This window comes from Erpetoichthys calabaricus, chromosome 2 (assembly GCF_900747795.2).
Source record: "Erpetoichthys calabaricus chromosome 2, fErpCal1.3, whole genome shotgun sequence".
Taxonomy (NCBI): domain Eukaryota; kingdom Metazoa; phylum Chordata; class Cladistia; order Polypteriformes; family Polypteridae; genus Erpetoichthys; species Erpetoichthys calabaricus.
The window spans coordinates 224,997,283-225,013,361 of record NC_041395.2 but is presented as its reverse complement, the minus strand read 5'-3'; the positions used below and the strand labels follow the sequence as shown (position 1 = coordinate 225,013,361).

Sequence of the window (16,079 nt, the reverse complement as noted above, 5' to 3'; positions counted from 1 at the left end):
ATTTTAAGTGAAGTGAGCTAGTGAAATAAGCTTTTACACACCAGCTTGCCCTCAGTCCTTCAGACAATGTTCAAAAATACATTCCAAAGTAGCCTAGAAATAAACTGGCTGTATATACATGGTGCATTACTGTATAATCAGATGAATGGCTATTCACTTTTTCTTTTATCAACTGAGAAAAATATGCAAGAAAAAAAAAACTAAGTGACAACATAAATTCATTATGGACAGGGAATGATACAGTTTCAGTACAGGGTGGTACCTGGATGGGGGTGGTACCCAGCCGGGACGCCTGAGAAGACCGGAGGAGGGCTTGTGCCTCCTCCAGACCTCGAGGGGGCGACCGCCCTGGGGGCCACCAGTACATAGCTGGGAAGCTCAACCCTGTAAGGGCCCATGGTCACCGCCAGGGGGCATCCCAATACCAGTAGGACCCTGGACCTCAGCACTTCCGCCACACCCGGAAGTGCTGGATGGAAGAAAAGAGGGGACACCTGGAGTGCTTCCGGGGATACAGCCAGCACTTCCGCCACACTGGGGCGTGTTGGTGGGAGATTGCCAGGGACACACCTGGAGTACATCCAGGTGCTTATTTAAAGGGGCCACCTCCCTTCAGAGGATGACGCGAGTCGGGTGGAAGAAGCACGAGATCTCTGGAGGAGAGAAGGAGGTGGTCTGAAGAGAGAGAGAGAGAAGGCATTGTTTATTGGCCTGGACTGTGGGGTATTGGGGCTTGTGAGTAAATTGTAATATGGAAACCCTAAATAAACGTGTGTGGGGTAATTTAAACGTGTCTGCCTGTCTGTGTCCGGGTCATATTCCACAACAGTTTAAAGTGATACTGGACACAATTACCCATCATTAAAATAAACAAGAAAGATATTTAACATCACGGTGGCGCAGTGGGTAGCGCTGCTGCCTCGCAGTTGGGAGATCTGGGGACCTGGGTTCGATTCCCGGGTCCTCCCTGCGTGGAGTTTGCATGTTCTCCCCGTGTCTGCGTGGGTTTCCTCCGGGCGCTCCGGTTTCCTCCCACATTCCAAAGACATGCAGGTTAGGTGGATTGGCGATTCTAAATTGGCCCTAGTGTGTGCTTGGTGTGTGGGTGTGTTTGTGTGTGTCCTGCGGTGGGTTGGCACCCTGCCCAGGATTGTTTCCTGCCTTGTGCCCTGTGTTGGCTGGGATTGGCTCCAGCAGACCCCCGTGACCCTGTGTTCGGATTCAGCGGGTTGGAAAATGGATGGATGGATGGATATTTAACATGCTCTTATTATAGCTGTGCACCATTTGCTATATTTAACCTTATTAAATACCAAATTGCCCATTGAAGCTCAGTGAAGAAATCAGATGTCCAGAGCCTCAGGATATGATTGTCATCAAGTTCATCAAAATTTTGAAATTTGTGATGGACTGCATAGATCTATTAGTTTGTTTTACAAAATACTTTGTTCTCAAAAAACTAAAATGCATATTAGTGGTAGAGGCTGGGGCTTAGTACATTTCCAGGACCAACACGAGACAGTGATCAAAATATTGAGAAGATTCATTTTTATTGTCTTCCAAGCTTTAGGGAAGAATATGTTCTCGAACTTGATAGGTATCCATCTTCCAGCAACATACAGGATACGGTGTAATGGCTCATGACTGCTGTACTTCAGTACTGACATACAGCAGAAAGCCCTTTGGGCAGTTTATTTGGATGATTAACTTATTTTACTTCCTACACATACCTCAGAGGGATATATACAATAATCAAGGAAAAGCACTGCAATGAGGTCAAAATTCTGACTTCACATTTTCAATAAATTTGAAATCTCTGAACACAATCTGACCACTTTCTTAGTGCTGTCTGTCAGTGTCAGAATGTGTACGCAAAAAATCAAATTAAAAAACAAATCACTCAATCTAAAGGAAATGTTAGTAGGATTTCCTAGTTATTAGCCTCTTAAAAATTCAAGAAGCCTATTGATTTTGGTTAAAAATTTTCCAGTAAATGATCATTCTACTGATAATTCTGAGATAATGATTTCAAGTTTCTGCATCACATCTGTGCTCCATCTGCAGCATGTTTGAGGAAGAATATTATTTTTTCACTTAAATATAACACAGGCCTACAATAACAGTTGTGAGCTTGATCAGATGTAAAGTACAATTTTTATTAACTCAACATGTTCTTAATGGCAAATTATGTAATGGGTTCATGTGGACATTTAATTTGTCCGTCCACTACATAGCACATGCTGGTAAAACCTGTTATAAAATTTCAGAAATAATTCCTCATTAAGTTAACGCTGAATCCGTTTATTAATTTAGGCAAGCAGTATATAGATTTTGACAGCTACTATTGAAATAAATGTTTCTATACTTTGTTGTTTAAAATACAAATTGTAGTATAAGCCATCCATTTCTTGGTGGTGGCTGACTAAATTACATGCACGCAGATACAAACATCAACAGAAACTTCTGGGCTTTAGTGTTTAGACATTCAGAGATGCAAACTCTATTAAAAGTAAAAAACAGTACTTTATGTTTAAATTACCACGATGAAAAAGCTCACCATTTGAAGCCATTAAATATTCTCTCAAGTCTAGGGTTCTGTTGACTATCCTGCCACTCTTCCATTTATACAGTGGGAAAAATAAAATATTGAACTCGTCAACGTTTATTTCTGTAAATATATTTCTAATGGGGCTATTGACGTGAAATTTCCACCAGATGTTGGTAACAACACCAGTAATCCTTACATGCAAAGATATCAAAACAAATAAGTCTAAATTAAGTTCATATTGTATATAATTTCATTTCAATTTATTGTGGAAATTTAAATAGAAAATGTGAGGAAATGATGAGCATTCATACATTACATTTACTTGTTTTGTGTGTTAGCGAACAATGTGGCCAAGTTTAAAATAACAAAAATATGGTCCTTCCAATTACAGAACTAAATGAACTCTCTTACCTGTACCAGCAGATCCTCGACCAGGACGTGTTTGGCTTATGCTGTCCAAAACTGTGAAAGAGCGTCGATATGGAGTGTCTGACTGAAACGAAGATTAAAAAAATGTTTACTGTATGCTTTTTATTAATATAAACTGATTTTTTCCAGTGCATTAGGACATGTTATTTTATAATCCTATAAATTCATACATTATAGCTTTGAATTCAAATATCTGGTAAATTTATGCCTGTGACATGTATGGGAAGAATATTAGAAAGCAAAAATCAACCAACAAATTCTGTATGATTAATTCAACTTCCATACTGGTAAAACAGAGCATTTTCATTTTTACTTTTAGAAGTAAAACAGAAACAGTTTCTCACAAAGAAAGGAAGGACACAAAAGCCAACTGAAGAAGTGAATAATTGAAACAAAAATACCAGCACTTTCAACCAGCAAGATAATAAAATTGAGGGGAATAATACCCTGAACGTGTGTGTTGTACTCGGCCGAGAGAGTAAATCGAACCCTTGTAGTCGGTCTTTTGAAGGGAGACCTCCCATGTCATCAGTCAGGGCACTGTGTGCACGACTTGGAGTACCCCAGTGCTTCTGAAAATAAGATCTTCATGTTAATGGTTGACATTTGTAGTCCTCATACTGCGATTATAAATGAAATGTAAATCAAATATTCTGGCCTCCAACAACAAGACCATGAACTGTACTTGTCGATTAAGATAACATGGCTTAATTTAAGGCCACATGGGGCAGATGCTTAAATCCGAGATCAATGAAGAAAAAATTCTGAACAACAAAAGTAAAGAAAACAGAGATACAGTATGAATGTATGTATGCTAGGTGGCATACAAGCAAGCATTTTACATCTCTGTTCACTTTTACTCCTTTCTAAAAACAATTTGCCTGAAAACATCCACATTCTACTTACAAGTTGCTGTCGACTGCTATGCTGCTGTACATTTGAGTGTTCTGGTTCACCAGTACTAATCGGTGGGAGAAGGTTATTTCTGCTCAGAGGCATTGGTGGGGAAGACAGACGGTCATTTGCCGTGGCTCTGAAATCATTAAAAACATAATGTGAGGAAACTTTTGTACAGAATAAAAACCAAAGACAACCAACTAATACAGTCTTAATCAATGAACATTCTGGGTTTTCAAACAGCCTTTTAAAAACAACTGTTATTTTCTAGGAAATTATAGTTTTTTTTACATCCCAAAAGCAATGCTCCGACTTTCCTAATGAATTCATTTGAAATGCTTTCCAAAAGTAAACGGCTAAACGTTTACTAGCATGAATGCGCTGTACTTTATATACTTCACAGATCAACAGTCCACTCTTGAAAATGAAAGGTGCCATTCTTTAATGGTTTTCTCTAATCAGATATACAACAAACATTTACTAAATAAGTCAGTCATTTGAGGTGTGCAAATTAGCATCATATTTTAATTCTTATTTTGTCCTATTATGTGAAGTCTCCTCTATGTTTCCCAGTTTTCCTGCCACATCCCAAAGACATAAATGTAAGGTTATGAGCGTGTGTAGGTGTGTGTTTGATTGTGGCCATAGACACACTAGTGCCCCACCCAGCGTTAGTTCCTGAAAGCATCAAACACTGCTAAGAGAGGTTTCTGCCATCACTTGATTTCTACAAAGTTACTAAGGAAAATGTATAGCCTGCCTACTTTATATGAAAGTCAAGGCCACATGCTGCAGTGTAAAAGCATAAGATGGTATACACAAGCAGAACATTCAGTTATTTCAATTAAGTGAGCTGTACTGTTTTCTATCCAGATATTTCTTAAAGACAACAAGGCCCGACATGTGCTTCATCAACTTAAATGCAAATTTGACTCCAAACTCCCAATTTCTTACTGTGCGAAATATGAGATATTTTTTTCAGTAGTCACCATGAAACGAAGCCCTTAAATTTTTTTTTTTTTTTTTTTTAATTGGTAATGTTGTCAAAGCTTCTTCGTTCAGTGCAAGAGACAGCAGAACAGTAGAAAAACATTCTACAAAACTTATGTATGACAGGGAAATTACTACAAGATATAATATCACTTATCCTTAACTTCTGAAGGGTTTTGAGTTTCATTACTGGTTAAGCATACTGTACATATTTGCAATATTAAACAATGAATCCTGGATCAGTCCCATTTTTACATTTTGAAATTTTAGTGACTGGTGTCACATCACTAGGAACAACAAAATTAACACTAGAATATCTGTGCATTTATAGGCACTAAAGCCACCAATGCTACATAAACTAGTATCCTTATTCTCACTAATACCTTATCAGATTAGCATCCCATTTGTCGATACCCACTGCCCTGTGCCCCTACAAACACCAATAGTCTAAAATCGCTTGAGTGATGGTGGAAACAAACTATTTCTTGGAACACAGCAGACCATATAGATTTTCAATTAAATATTAACATGCATGTTCTACTCACGTTTCTACTCAGCATAAAACTATCTCAGTATTTAACTGTGAAAGGCAATATACTGTAATATAAGAGCTTACTAGAGTTTTATTATAAAATGAATTAAAAATTTAATATTTTCATGTTTAAATAGTTTGATATTTACAGCCATAATCAGATAATCACACAAACAGCAAATGGTATATCAGCTGATCACAAGGCAGTACGCATCATCAGTCTGCACAGATATTTGAAATTACTTTGTTGCATCTTCCCACCTAGCAATGCACCTGTACTTTCCGAGTGACTGCTTTCTTGGCCATTTCTTGGTGTGTTGCCTTTATCTAGGCAACAGCTTCCATCTCTCCAAAAATGGTCAAGTATTATCTTTCTTAAATAGGGAATAGTGTTTAGCATATATTTGCTATTTAGATTATGGTCTATCCAAAAACTGTAGCCAAATTTTCTTGGTTTGCACGACATTCAGTGAGAGAAAGGGTGTCAATATTTCATCAAGAATAACTGTTCATCAATATCTATTTTCTCACTTTGTACATATTGTCTGATATAGCAGCAAAGCTGTCAGTACTATGAGGTGTCACTTAGGGAAAAAAAGACAAACATTTCAGGAAGCATCTGCTGTGAAACCATTTTATCTGTACTGTATGTCATTCAATATGTGGTTTTTTTTTTTAACCCTAAACGAGGTCTCATGTAAAGTCATGATTCATATTTCACTGGAACTGCTGGCTTCTGCCATTCTACAATCTCAGGTGTGTTTCAGAATCACACAAGCAAATAAAACTGTTTATTCTCACATTTACATAAATTGAGGGAAACTTTGTGAGCAGGCCACCTTGCATTTATTTAAAATTCTCTTTGATCATGGCTTGCTCCAACTACTTTAAGCCATCTTCACTTTTTTCTACATGAAAAGGGATGCTTTAGTTTTTGTTTTTCCTGTTTTCTTTTTTTTTTTTTTTTTTATAAAACTCGAGTTTTTTTATCTCAAGATTGATTTTGAAGTTATTTGTTGTATAGGTTCTGCAAATTTTATCTTTTCAATTGTATCTTGTTACTTTTTTTTTTTTAAACTTTTTAATTTTATTTCTACAAAGTGATGATAGCACATGTCTCATTACACGAGATGCTTACTCAAATTTTACAAATTTTCTCGTTGAATGGCACCTCATATGTGATTACGTTCCATGTTGCATCAGTCCCTCCGGTTTCAGCCACATATTGTATAATCTTGGATGTATACCAAGTATTTTTAATTCGCACAGGCAAAGAAAGCCAACTTTTATTCACACATTTTCAGACATGTATTGTCTGTGAAAGGAATTGCTTTCCAGCACACTGTTCTATACTTTATGGGTTATTTCATCCACTATTTTTTATCTTTTCCATTCTCCATTTAGAAACGGATACTGACCAGGGACTTTGTAGTGTCAATTTTGTGGAAAAACATACTTTCAAACGAATTTATATGTGTTTTGCACCAAACTGAAATAAGGGCAGCACTGAACCACATAACCAGTTGCATTGCTTTACAACATATGCATCTTTTTTCTATAATTATTGTCCAGTTGTCTGCAGAAGAGGCTGCAGACCTGGCTAGCAATGTTCAATATTATCAATAACAGCAACAGAACTGGATTTTTCAAAGAACAATATAAATGAAAATGCAGTCAAGTGTGAGTAGGAGGAGAGTAGCTTTCAATTGTATTATCTGTGACAGATTGAGGGGTCTTTAGGTGCCAAAAAAAAAAACTAAAGGAAATTTATTTTGGAGTTATAACAGGGGCATTTTCAGAGAAGCTATTTAGAAAAAAGTCAAGGATGAAAAGAAGCATAACAGGCACACTCATGTAATGATTTAAAAATTAAAATGCCAACACCCATTAATATGGTAAATGACACTTCGAGTGTTTAAAGGCTAATTTATGTGCCTAAGAAGCTTACAGCCGTGTTCCTCGAACGACCTCATCGAGGTAGACAGTAGATCCTGACTGGGTCAGGCCAGAGTTGATAGGGTGCAGTGTACGAGGCAGAGGATTGCGCCTCCTTGCAGACTGTGGAAGACGGGACAGAGAACTGTTCTGCTCTTGTGGGCGCCTTGGACGGGGTTTATTTGAGGAAACAGTGCTTGAACCAGGACGGGCAGTTGCTTCAGTTTCCCTGAGAATGTAAAATATAGTTATTATTACTGAAAAAAATGAAAGGCTGAGATCATAACAAAAAAATGAATCAATTACACCACAAATATGCCACCTATATTGATATGCATGTAAATTAAATGTTCATTATTACAGTACATGTTTTTTAAAGCTATGAAATTCAGGTTGTGATTTGATGATTTTTTCAATGAGCAAATTTTGCCTGGATTTTAAATATATAGAAAATGTAAAATTTTACATACCTTTCAATATAGAGTAAACAAACAATACACCACTATAGACAGTAAGCATTGTAGCACAAAATCTTAATATTAAAATGTCCTACTGTATTCTGTCAGGCACTGGCAGGTGTCTTTGTTGTAATGGTATTCCCTGGATAACAATTAAGTCATTAAGACTATGCTGTTGGCTTCCAGTCAAACTGTGTGCTCGAGCAGCCTAGGGAAAAATAAATAATTACACAATATAATAATAGTAATAGTTTTGAAACAGTCATGGTGAAAATTGACAAGAATGATTCATTCAAAATGTGTTAGTTATAATTATTTTGCTGTATATGAAAAAGTGCAAAACATTAAGAAAACTGTAACAATCAAATATGGATTTAAAACGCTAAGAATATTGAAAATACTGAAAAACAGATTATGCAGAAATCTAAGATTTAAGGAATTCTGAAAAGAAAACCCAGATTAAAAGATGAAAGGTCCACCAGAGATCATTTCTAGACTATTAAACAGGATCAAAGCATCTTCTGTGTTAAAGTGGCCCTGACATTTAAAAAAAATCAAAAAAAAAAAAAAAGTTCCAAGAATAGAATTAAAAGAGTTAGAATATCATGTCTTCAGTTCATAGGAATTTACTATGATTTTATGTTCCGTCTTTAAAATGTATTACTCTTTGATAATCAATTAGTGCAGAAATTAAAAATGATTGTGTTTGTCAGCCTCTACATAAGCAGTCCTAAATCTAGATGTAAGGATAACCCAATATTTTTGTCAGGATTTACCTTAATACAAATAATCATATAAATTTCTGTTAAACATGTTAAAGAATAATGAACTTATCCCCTATGTTACTTTAAAACTACATTTTTTATTTCAGATATCAATATTTTTAATTCCGTCTATACTAACTGATGCCTGTTAATGTCCGTTTCTTAGCTCAAAGTTAAGCAGTCTTTTGCAGTTATGTCAGCAATACTTGCTATAACTGCTGTGATTAATCAACATTTATATAAAACATTATCAACAACACGCCCAATTACAAATTGCATTACAAAATCTTAATGTGAAATGCAAACTGCAGTCTTTCAATTTCCCCCATGCAATCTGACGCAGTTTGAATTGTTCTGTAAGAAGGAATGGATACATTGCTAAATCCAGATGTGTTGGAATGGTACAGGCAAATTCTAAAAAGAATTAAGACACCTCTGTTTTATAAAGTGTACACATATCCTAAATATTTTGTTTGTTTTTATCTCATTAAATTGAAAATATATTGGTTACTTCAATAAAATTCTGTCCATCCACTATCAGAGCTTACATTTTCCATTACAGCCTTAATAGCTGGAATCTACCCCCATAAACCTCGAGTAAAACCTTGGCTGATAAAACCGTCTATACTGGGCACACTCATTCCAGGCTAAACTCCACATAAACAGCAAGCATGAAAGAAGACAAAAAATGCTGCCAGTGTGCCATGATGTTATTATAGTCTTTTTAAACAGAATAAAAGATTATACACTTTTATTACTGTATTCAGTCATCCTCAGCTCTTTGAAACTCTTATGAATAAATAGTTTTACACAGATGAATTACAAAGGGAAAATTTTGTGTACTGTCCTTTTTCTGTTTTCATGACCTTTAAATTTATTTGCAGCACCTGAACAAACACTAGATTTTAAAATATGGAAATGGTTTTGTGTCAAAGTAAATCTTTAGTAAATGTGATATTTACTATCGTTCCATCCATCCATCGATTAGCAAACCTGTTTAATTCAATTCAAAGTCAAGGAGGCCAAGGCTTGTCACAGCAGCAATGGGTATCAGGCAAAAACCAAATCCTGATGTGGCGACAATGCATTTCATGGCATATTTGTGCACACACCCATACTCACACCATCCCAATAAAGAATTGTTAATTATGCTATTATGTACATCTTTGGAATGTGGGAAAACTAGAACACAAAGAGAAAAATTCTCATAGACACAAGTAGAACTGGCAGATTGCCTGCAGACAGTGACTGGACGATTTACTAAACACAGAACTGGTGTGAGTTAAAGGAGAAATGTTTCACATTAACAAAGTTTTACTTTATAAGTTAAAATGTAGACTTTTTAGTACAAAGGTTACACTGTGGAATGCAGAAAGGCTAGAAGAATTATTTGTCCAGGACAGACTGACAGAAAAAAAAAAAAAAAAAAAACACCCTTAACTAATAGTTACTGGGTGTCCAAGATTTATAGATACTCTTTGCATTTTAATACTGTCTCAGTTTAACTTGAAACCTGCTTAAAGTAACTGTGCTGGGCTCCCTTTGTATAAATGAGCCTTCAATCCATCCTGAGCTTCAACTGATAATTTAATAAACAGGAAATCTCTGACAGAGTCATCAGTGCTAACCATGGCACCATTGGGCTATCCTTTAACAAGATGTACTCTAAAATCCAAATGTAGTCTTGTGTTTACAGGATCTTGTCTCAAGACACCAGCATGAGCTGTGTTTTCACATTATTTTTTTGTACAACACTAGGCTAATATTCTCCTCCAAGATGCCATTTGTTAAAAGCTTGATTGACTATACCCTATATGCAGCTCCGCACTTTTTTTTATTTTATTTAGATGAAGAAAAATCAAACATGTCATGATTAATATTTGATCAGAAAAAGTATACTGAATTCCAGTGTACTTAAGCGTGTGCCAAATCAAAACAAATAAATCAGCAAACTTTAGAAAATTTTCTAGATTCTACATAAACATTGAAATAATATTAACAACTAGAAAAAATATTGTCTGCAGGGATACACAATGCAAAAGTTGCTTGTGCCCCACACAGCATTACATACAGTGGAAGACTTCCTTGTCTTTTTGGACTTCCTTCGAGACTTAGGCTGCTGGCTCTTGGTGGGTAATAAAAGAAGATAGGAAAAATCAGGAGATGTTTGACAGGGTTTGGAATAGGTCGGATTAGGAGAAAGAGAAGAATTGGATAAAAAAATAAACAAACAAACGTTAACAGAGCAAGAATGATGAATAGTAACAAGATAAAAGTTTATATGACCGGAGCAGTATTTTGAAGAAGAAAAAAAAAATTTCTGTTTTATATACATTGTGATACACAATATACTGAATGCTAACCTGCATTGCGGGATTTGGAGTAGAAGATAGCTGTCGAGCCTGGGTCACCTGTGGTGCTACCATAGTCAAGGCAGAGAACAGCATGAATGGACTCGAGTAATCCACCTTTTTTGCAATGGTCACTGCATTTCGCTCATCATCTATGATAAAGAACATATATTGACATGAAGCAACTAGAGATGAGGCAGCTAAAACCAAAAATAGTATAGGTTTATATCTAACATCGAGATATAGTCTAAAGAGTCTCAACATTTACATTTAAATGCTGAGCCTAGAAACCCCAAACACAATCTTCCGTAGGTATGAAAACCTATTAAGACAATCAGTTCACTAAAGATTTTAAAACTGTAATGTAAAAAATACCATAGGCATAAAATTTGTCCTGAACTTATCATTGGTTTGCTAATATTTCTAATGTATTGTATTCCTAACCTCTAATATACAGTATGTGACACATTGCTAAGGAAAAGTTAAACTTAGATCACTGCAAGTATGTCTCAGAAACCTCTAACAGAGGCACCAGAAGAAACTTTAAGTAGAGGGTGCTGTTAAAGGAAAGTCCATTTTTGACATCATTACCTGTATTAATGTTTTGAAGAAAGTTTTGTTCATCTCCTACATTAATTATGTGCCACACCATGTGTATTTAAATTACTTATACATTTTATAATCAAAACAAGTTAACTATTTCCAGGGTTACACTTTAAAAATTGACATAACTCGAGCAACTCCACTTCAAGATCATGCAAAAAGAAATAGACAACAGCCCCCAAAATCACTAATTTTTCATATTAGTTTGCCTCTAAACAGACTTCTGGTATTAAATAAGCTATCTATCAAAACAAAAGTGCAATACACGCCTTATGAACTTTTCTAAAATATATCACAAACAAAAACAATGTACAGTGATCCCTCCTCGATCGCGGGGGTTGCGTTACAGAACCCTCCCACGAAAGGTGAAAATCCGCAAAGTAAAAACCATGTTTATATGGTTATTTTTATATATTTTAAGCCCTTATAAACTCTTCCACACTCTCAAACATTTTCCCGTACAGTTACCGTATTTACTCGTGTACCACACGCCCTCGTGTAAGACGCGCACCCTAATTTTTACAAAGAAAATCACAAAAAAAAATTTGCCCCGTGTATGATGCACATTGTGATTGTATAGGAAGAGTTTAGGGCACGTTTTCCGCAAAATGCCCTTCTGTTTTTGATGCATGACGAAAGAGCGAGCAAGCGAGAGAGAGTGCAAGCAAACGAGCAAGAGAGCGAGAGCAAAAGAGCAAGACCGTGAGAGAGAGACAGCGAGAGTGAAAGAGCAAGAGAGAGAGAGAGCGCGAACGAGAGAGAGTGCGAGCGAACGAGCAAAGAGAAAGAGAGAGAGAGAGAGAGCGCGAGCAAGAGAGAGAATGAGCGAGAGAGCCCAAGCAGAACAAGTACACATTACAGAAAAAAATTTCCTTGTGTATGACGCGCACCTGATTTTCTAATGATAATTTTCGGGAAAAAATGTGTGCGTGGTACACGGGTAAATACGGTATACAGCATAAACCCTTTATATTCTCTTAGATATTAGGTAAAATGCATTGAAATTATGTATGTAAACACACTGTTTATATACTACACACAAACATACGTATTGTATATCATTGAGGAGTTTTATTTAATACGTAATACAGTTTTAAACACATTGTAATAATACATATTTTAACAAAAATAATTTTATATTTACTGTATATACAATAATGCACTCGTTTTACTTACCCAGTTAAACTAGATATATTATGATTATTCCCTTTAGTATTAGTATCATATTTCTAAAATACGAACACTGCAGTCATGCGCCATTTGCATTCTGGTAATGTTTACATTCTCAACTGATTTCGGCTGGTAACACCGCCAATTGTTGCCAGTTGTAAAATGGTACAGTTACGGAACATAATTTATTACTGGTATTATTATTATTATTAAGAAAAATGTAGTTTATTGATTAGGTAATATAAAAATAAATGAAAAATCTAAAACATGTAAATATAAATAAAATCTAAATGTTATGTTAAAGATATGATAGACAGGCCACCAGCAATAAATACGTAGCCTACAATGCAAGAAAAACTGTATAAAATATGTGTACTGTTACACTAAACGTACGTACATGTACTAAGTACGTAGAAAATTAGTTATGGGTACTCACCAACAGCGAAACACGTTGATGCTGAATGAGCGAGACGAGATGCTGACTAACTCAAAACAGAATCGAGTGCTGCTCTCCGTCGCTGAGCCAATCAGCACCCAGGAACTTAACCACATGCTCTGACTGGGTAGCTTCTCAGCCATCCACCAATAGCGTCCCTTGTATGAAATTAACTGGGCAAACCAACTGAGGAAGCATGTACCAGAAATAAAAAGACCCATTGTCCGCAGAAATCCGCGAACCAGAGAAAAATCCACAATATATATTTAAATATGCTTACATATAAAATCCGCGATACAGTGAAGCCACGAAAGTCAAAGTGCGATATAGCGAGGGATTACTGTATAGTCTCAGGCATTATTAGGAAAATCTACACAGCACCTGTCCATGATTGGACCGCTCGTTTACCCCTTTTAAACCTGTACCTGACTAGAAAATTGGAAGCTGATGAATGTCATTCTACACTGAATCAGACAAAATTAAGAATAAAATATAACTGATGTCTTAGTTAAAATGGCTCTTAATAGCCACATATTTAATTTAAGGAAAGAGCAGAATGTTAGCATATCCTTCTAGATTAAAGACTGTTGCCTAGTCTGAAGAATCTCCATTTGTGTTGCCACATGCAGACAGAATGTGGCATAAACAGTGAGAATCAATGAATCTATCCTACCTTGTGTCAATGGTAAAGCTTAGTGGTGGAAGAGAAGTGGTGTAGGAAGTGTGTTCTGCAAACACACTAGGCCACTTAATAACAAAAGAGTATCACATGAATGCCAAAGTTTATGTAAGCATTGTCATTGACAAGTAGATCCATTTATAGGCACAGTCTACCCTTTTTCTAAAGGATATATCCAACAGGATAATTTCCCTGTGACTTTAGTTTTCTTCAGTTGTTTGCCTTTTAAGATCTCATGCTCAGAGAGCAATTTTCGAATGAGATGTAAACAAGAGGTTCCTAGCATGAACGTGTAGGAAGTGTGTGGTACTATGATGTTGGCATGGATTAAATTAACAAAATCCATAACTGAAAGAATTCTGGCTGTCTGGAAGCAAAGGTTGGGTCTTATCAGGAATCAGATAGGTGAACATAAGAAGATGGCCACAGACTACATGAATATATGGATATATAGGCAGATAAGAGAAATAAGGATACCTGGCACAGTCAGTAAAGGGATTGTGAATGGGCATAGTTGGTACAGGAAAGCTTAGGTTTGCAGGACCACAACAAGGTGCTCCAAACCCCAGTACTAAATCCAGGATTTGGCTAAAAGTAATCCTAGTACGGGGTTTAAAACCATTAAGAACACATGGGCTTGCTGAGTGTGGTCTCAGGGGAGACAAAAGACAAACTTTTAAAAGGCAAGAGAAAGAGAGGCACAAGGTAGGGATACAGATGGGAGGTAAAAGGTATTTGGTATTTCTCTTTGGTATCTCTAAAGCAGGGGTCCTCAATCATAGTCCTGGAGGGCCGCAGTGGCTGCAGGTTTTTGTTCTAACCCGGTTGCTTTATTAGGAAGCAATTCTTGCCAATAATTTAATTTCATGGCTTGTTAGTGCTTTAACTCTGCTATGTCAGGTAATTCTCATATCCAAGATTTTCTTCCCCTTTCTAAGGATATCATCCAAATGATTTGAAGGTTAAAATGGCTGAGTAATTCTCAGTCCTTCACTTTTTTCTCTTCACTTTCCTTCTAAGTATTTAAATCAAATAGTGCATGATAAACACACACAGGTGTAAATGGTAACAAGGTAAATGGAGAAATGCTGGTTTCTTTTGTCATTAGCATCTTATTGCTAATAAGGAGCAATTAAAAAACAAGAATACAGCTGTTTAAGACTAAAACAACAAGGGTTCAAAATCTTAACGTGCGAGACAACTAAAGTGAAGCAGAAGTGTTACTTGAGCAATAAGTGCTTCTTCTTAAGCAACTGGGTTGGAGCAAAAATCTGCAGCCACTGCAGCCCTCCAGGACCGTGATTGAGGACCCCTGCGCTAAAGGAAGAAGTGAGCAGGCCATCTTAACTGCTAGAAAGGTGTTCAAACCTGTTAAGTCACACACTGAATGACAGCAGAGTTTTGGTGTCCTTAAGTTTTGTTTTTTTTTTTTTTTTTTTGCATTTGGGTTCCTCTTGAGTTTGTTCTTCCATAGTATTTATTTTAGTCTAATAATGACCATACCTTGGCTTCCATGGTGTTCTATCTGGAATCAATGTCAGCATTAACATGCACCTAATCTGCCACAATATATAAAATATTAAATGTTAATAGCTAGTAGCTAATTCAGCAATTATAGTAAGTGATGAGACAACATGGATATTATTTCAACAAAGTATCTAAAAATTTTGACTCTCATCTCTGTTATTCTACCTTGTTTATATTGGCATTAGTTTTAAAGCAGCTTAATTTTTAATCATCTTTATAATATTACTAACAATAAACTTTGGCTGCAGCCCCCTAGAAATACCCTTTCCCTCACATATTACTTCTAATGATAATAAAAAATACTTCTAATGATAATAAAAAACATTATATTCATTGCAAGCCTAAACAGCCTTCAGATCATCCAAAGCAAATGCACCAGTAGCCACATATTACAGCTTGCCTTGCATCATCAGAAATCAAATGGAGCAAGAATGAGGGGTGCCAAAGAAAAATGGCATACAAAAGATCCCCATTCCTAGTCTAATCAATAAGAAGGGCCAGTGGGTTGGACATTTCCTGCAAGAGTGTGAACTGCCTCATCCGGTCAGCTGCCTCCAACACCAAGTTAAAGTAGACTAGCATGAAGGATTGGTTGGTCATTTGAGGTACTGGAGGGGAGAAGAACTTTGAACTGCTGACATGATGAGTTTGGTCAAGACAATCGTCCTTAACACTGACAAAGAACGGAAGGCAATAAAAGGGCTGCGTTATTAGCCTGGACTTAAAGCCACATTGCACACTTGTTTCTGCTTTTCAAAGA

The 16,079-nt window shown here is 36.3% G+C and overlaps 1 protein-coding gene across 2 annotated transcripts in view; it reads right to left on the bottom strand.

Moving 5' to 3' along the window:
• The window catches only part of fam149b1 (family with sequence similarity 149 member B1), a 40,341-nt gene that overhangs the window by 7,750 nt on the left and 16,512 nt on the right, over positions 1–16,079 (bottom strand). The window contains exons 8-14 of one of the 2 annotated variants that reach the window (XM_028795222.2): positions 10,917–11,056; positions 10,625–10,678; positions 7,885–7,997; positions 7,345–7,560; positions 3,884–4,010; positions 3,424–3,549; positions 2,960–3,041 (exon numbers count right to left, since the gene is read on the bottom strand). In XM_028795222.2, the coding sequence (XP_028651055.2) occupies positions 2,960–3,041; positions 3,424–3,549; positions 3,884–4,010; positions 7,345–7,560; positions 7,885–7,997; positions 10,625–10,678; positions 10,917–11,056 (858 nt within the window). The remainder of the gene's footprint in view (positions 1–2,959; positions 3,042–3,423; positions 3,550–3,883; positions 4,011–7,344; positions 7,561–7,884; positions 7,998–10,624; positions 10,679–10,916; positions 11,057–16,079) is intronic. The other variant, XM_028795223.2, reaches the window with a different exon arrangement.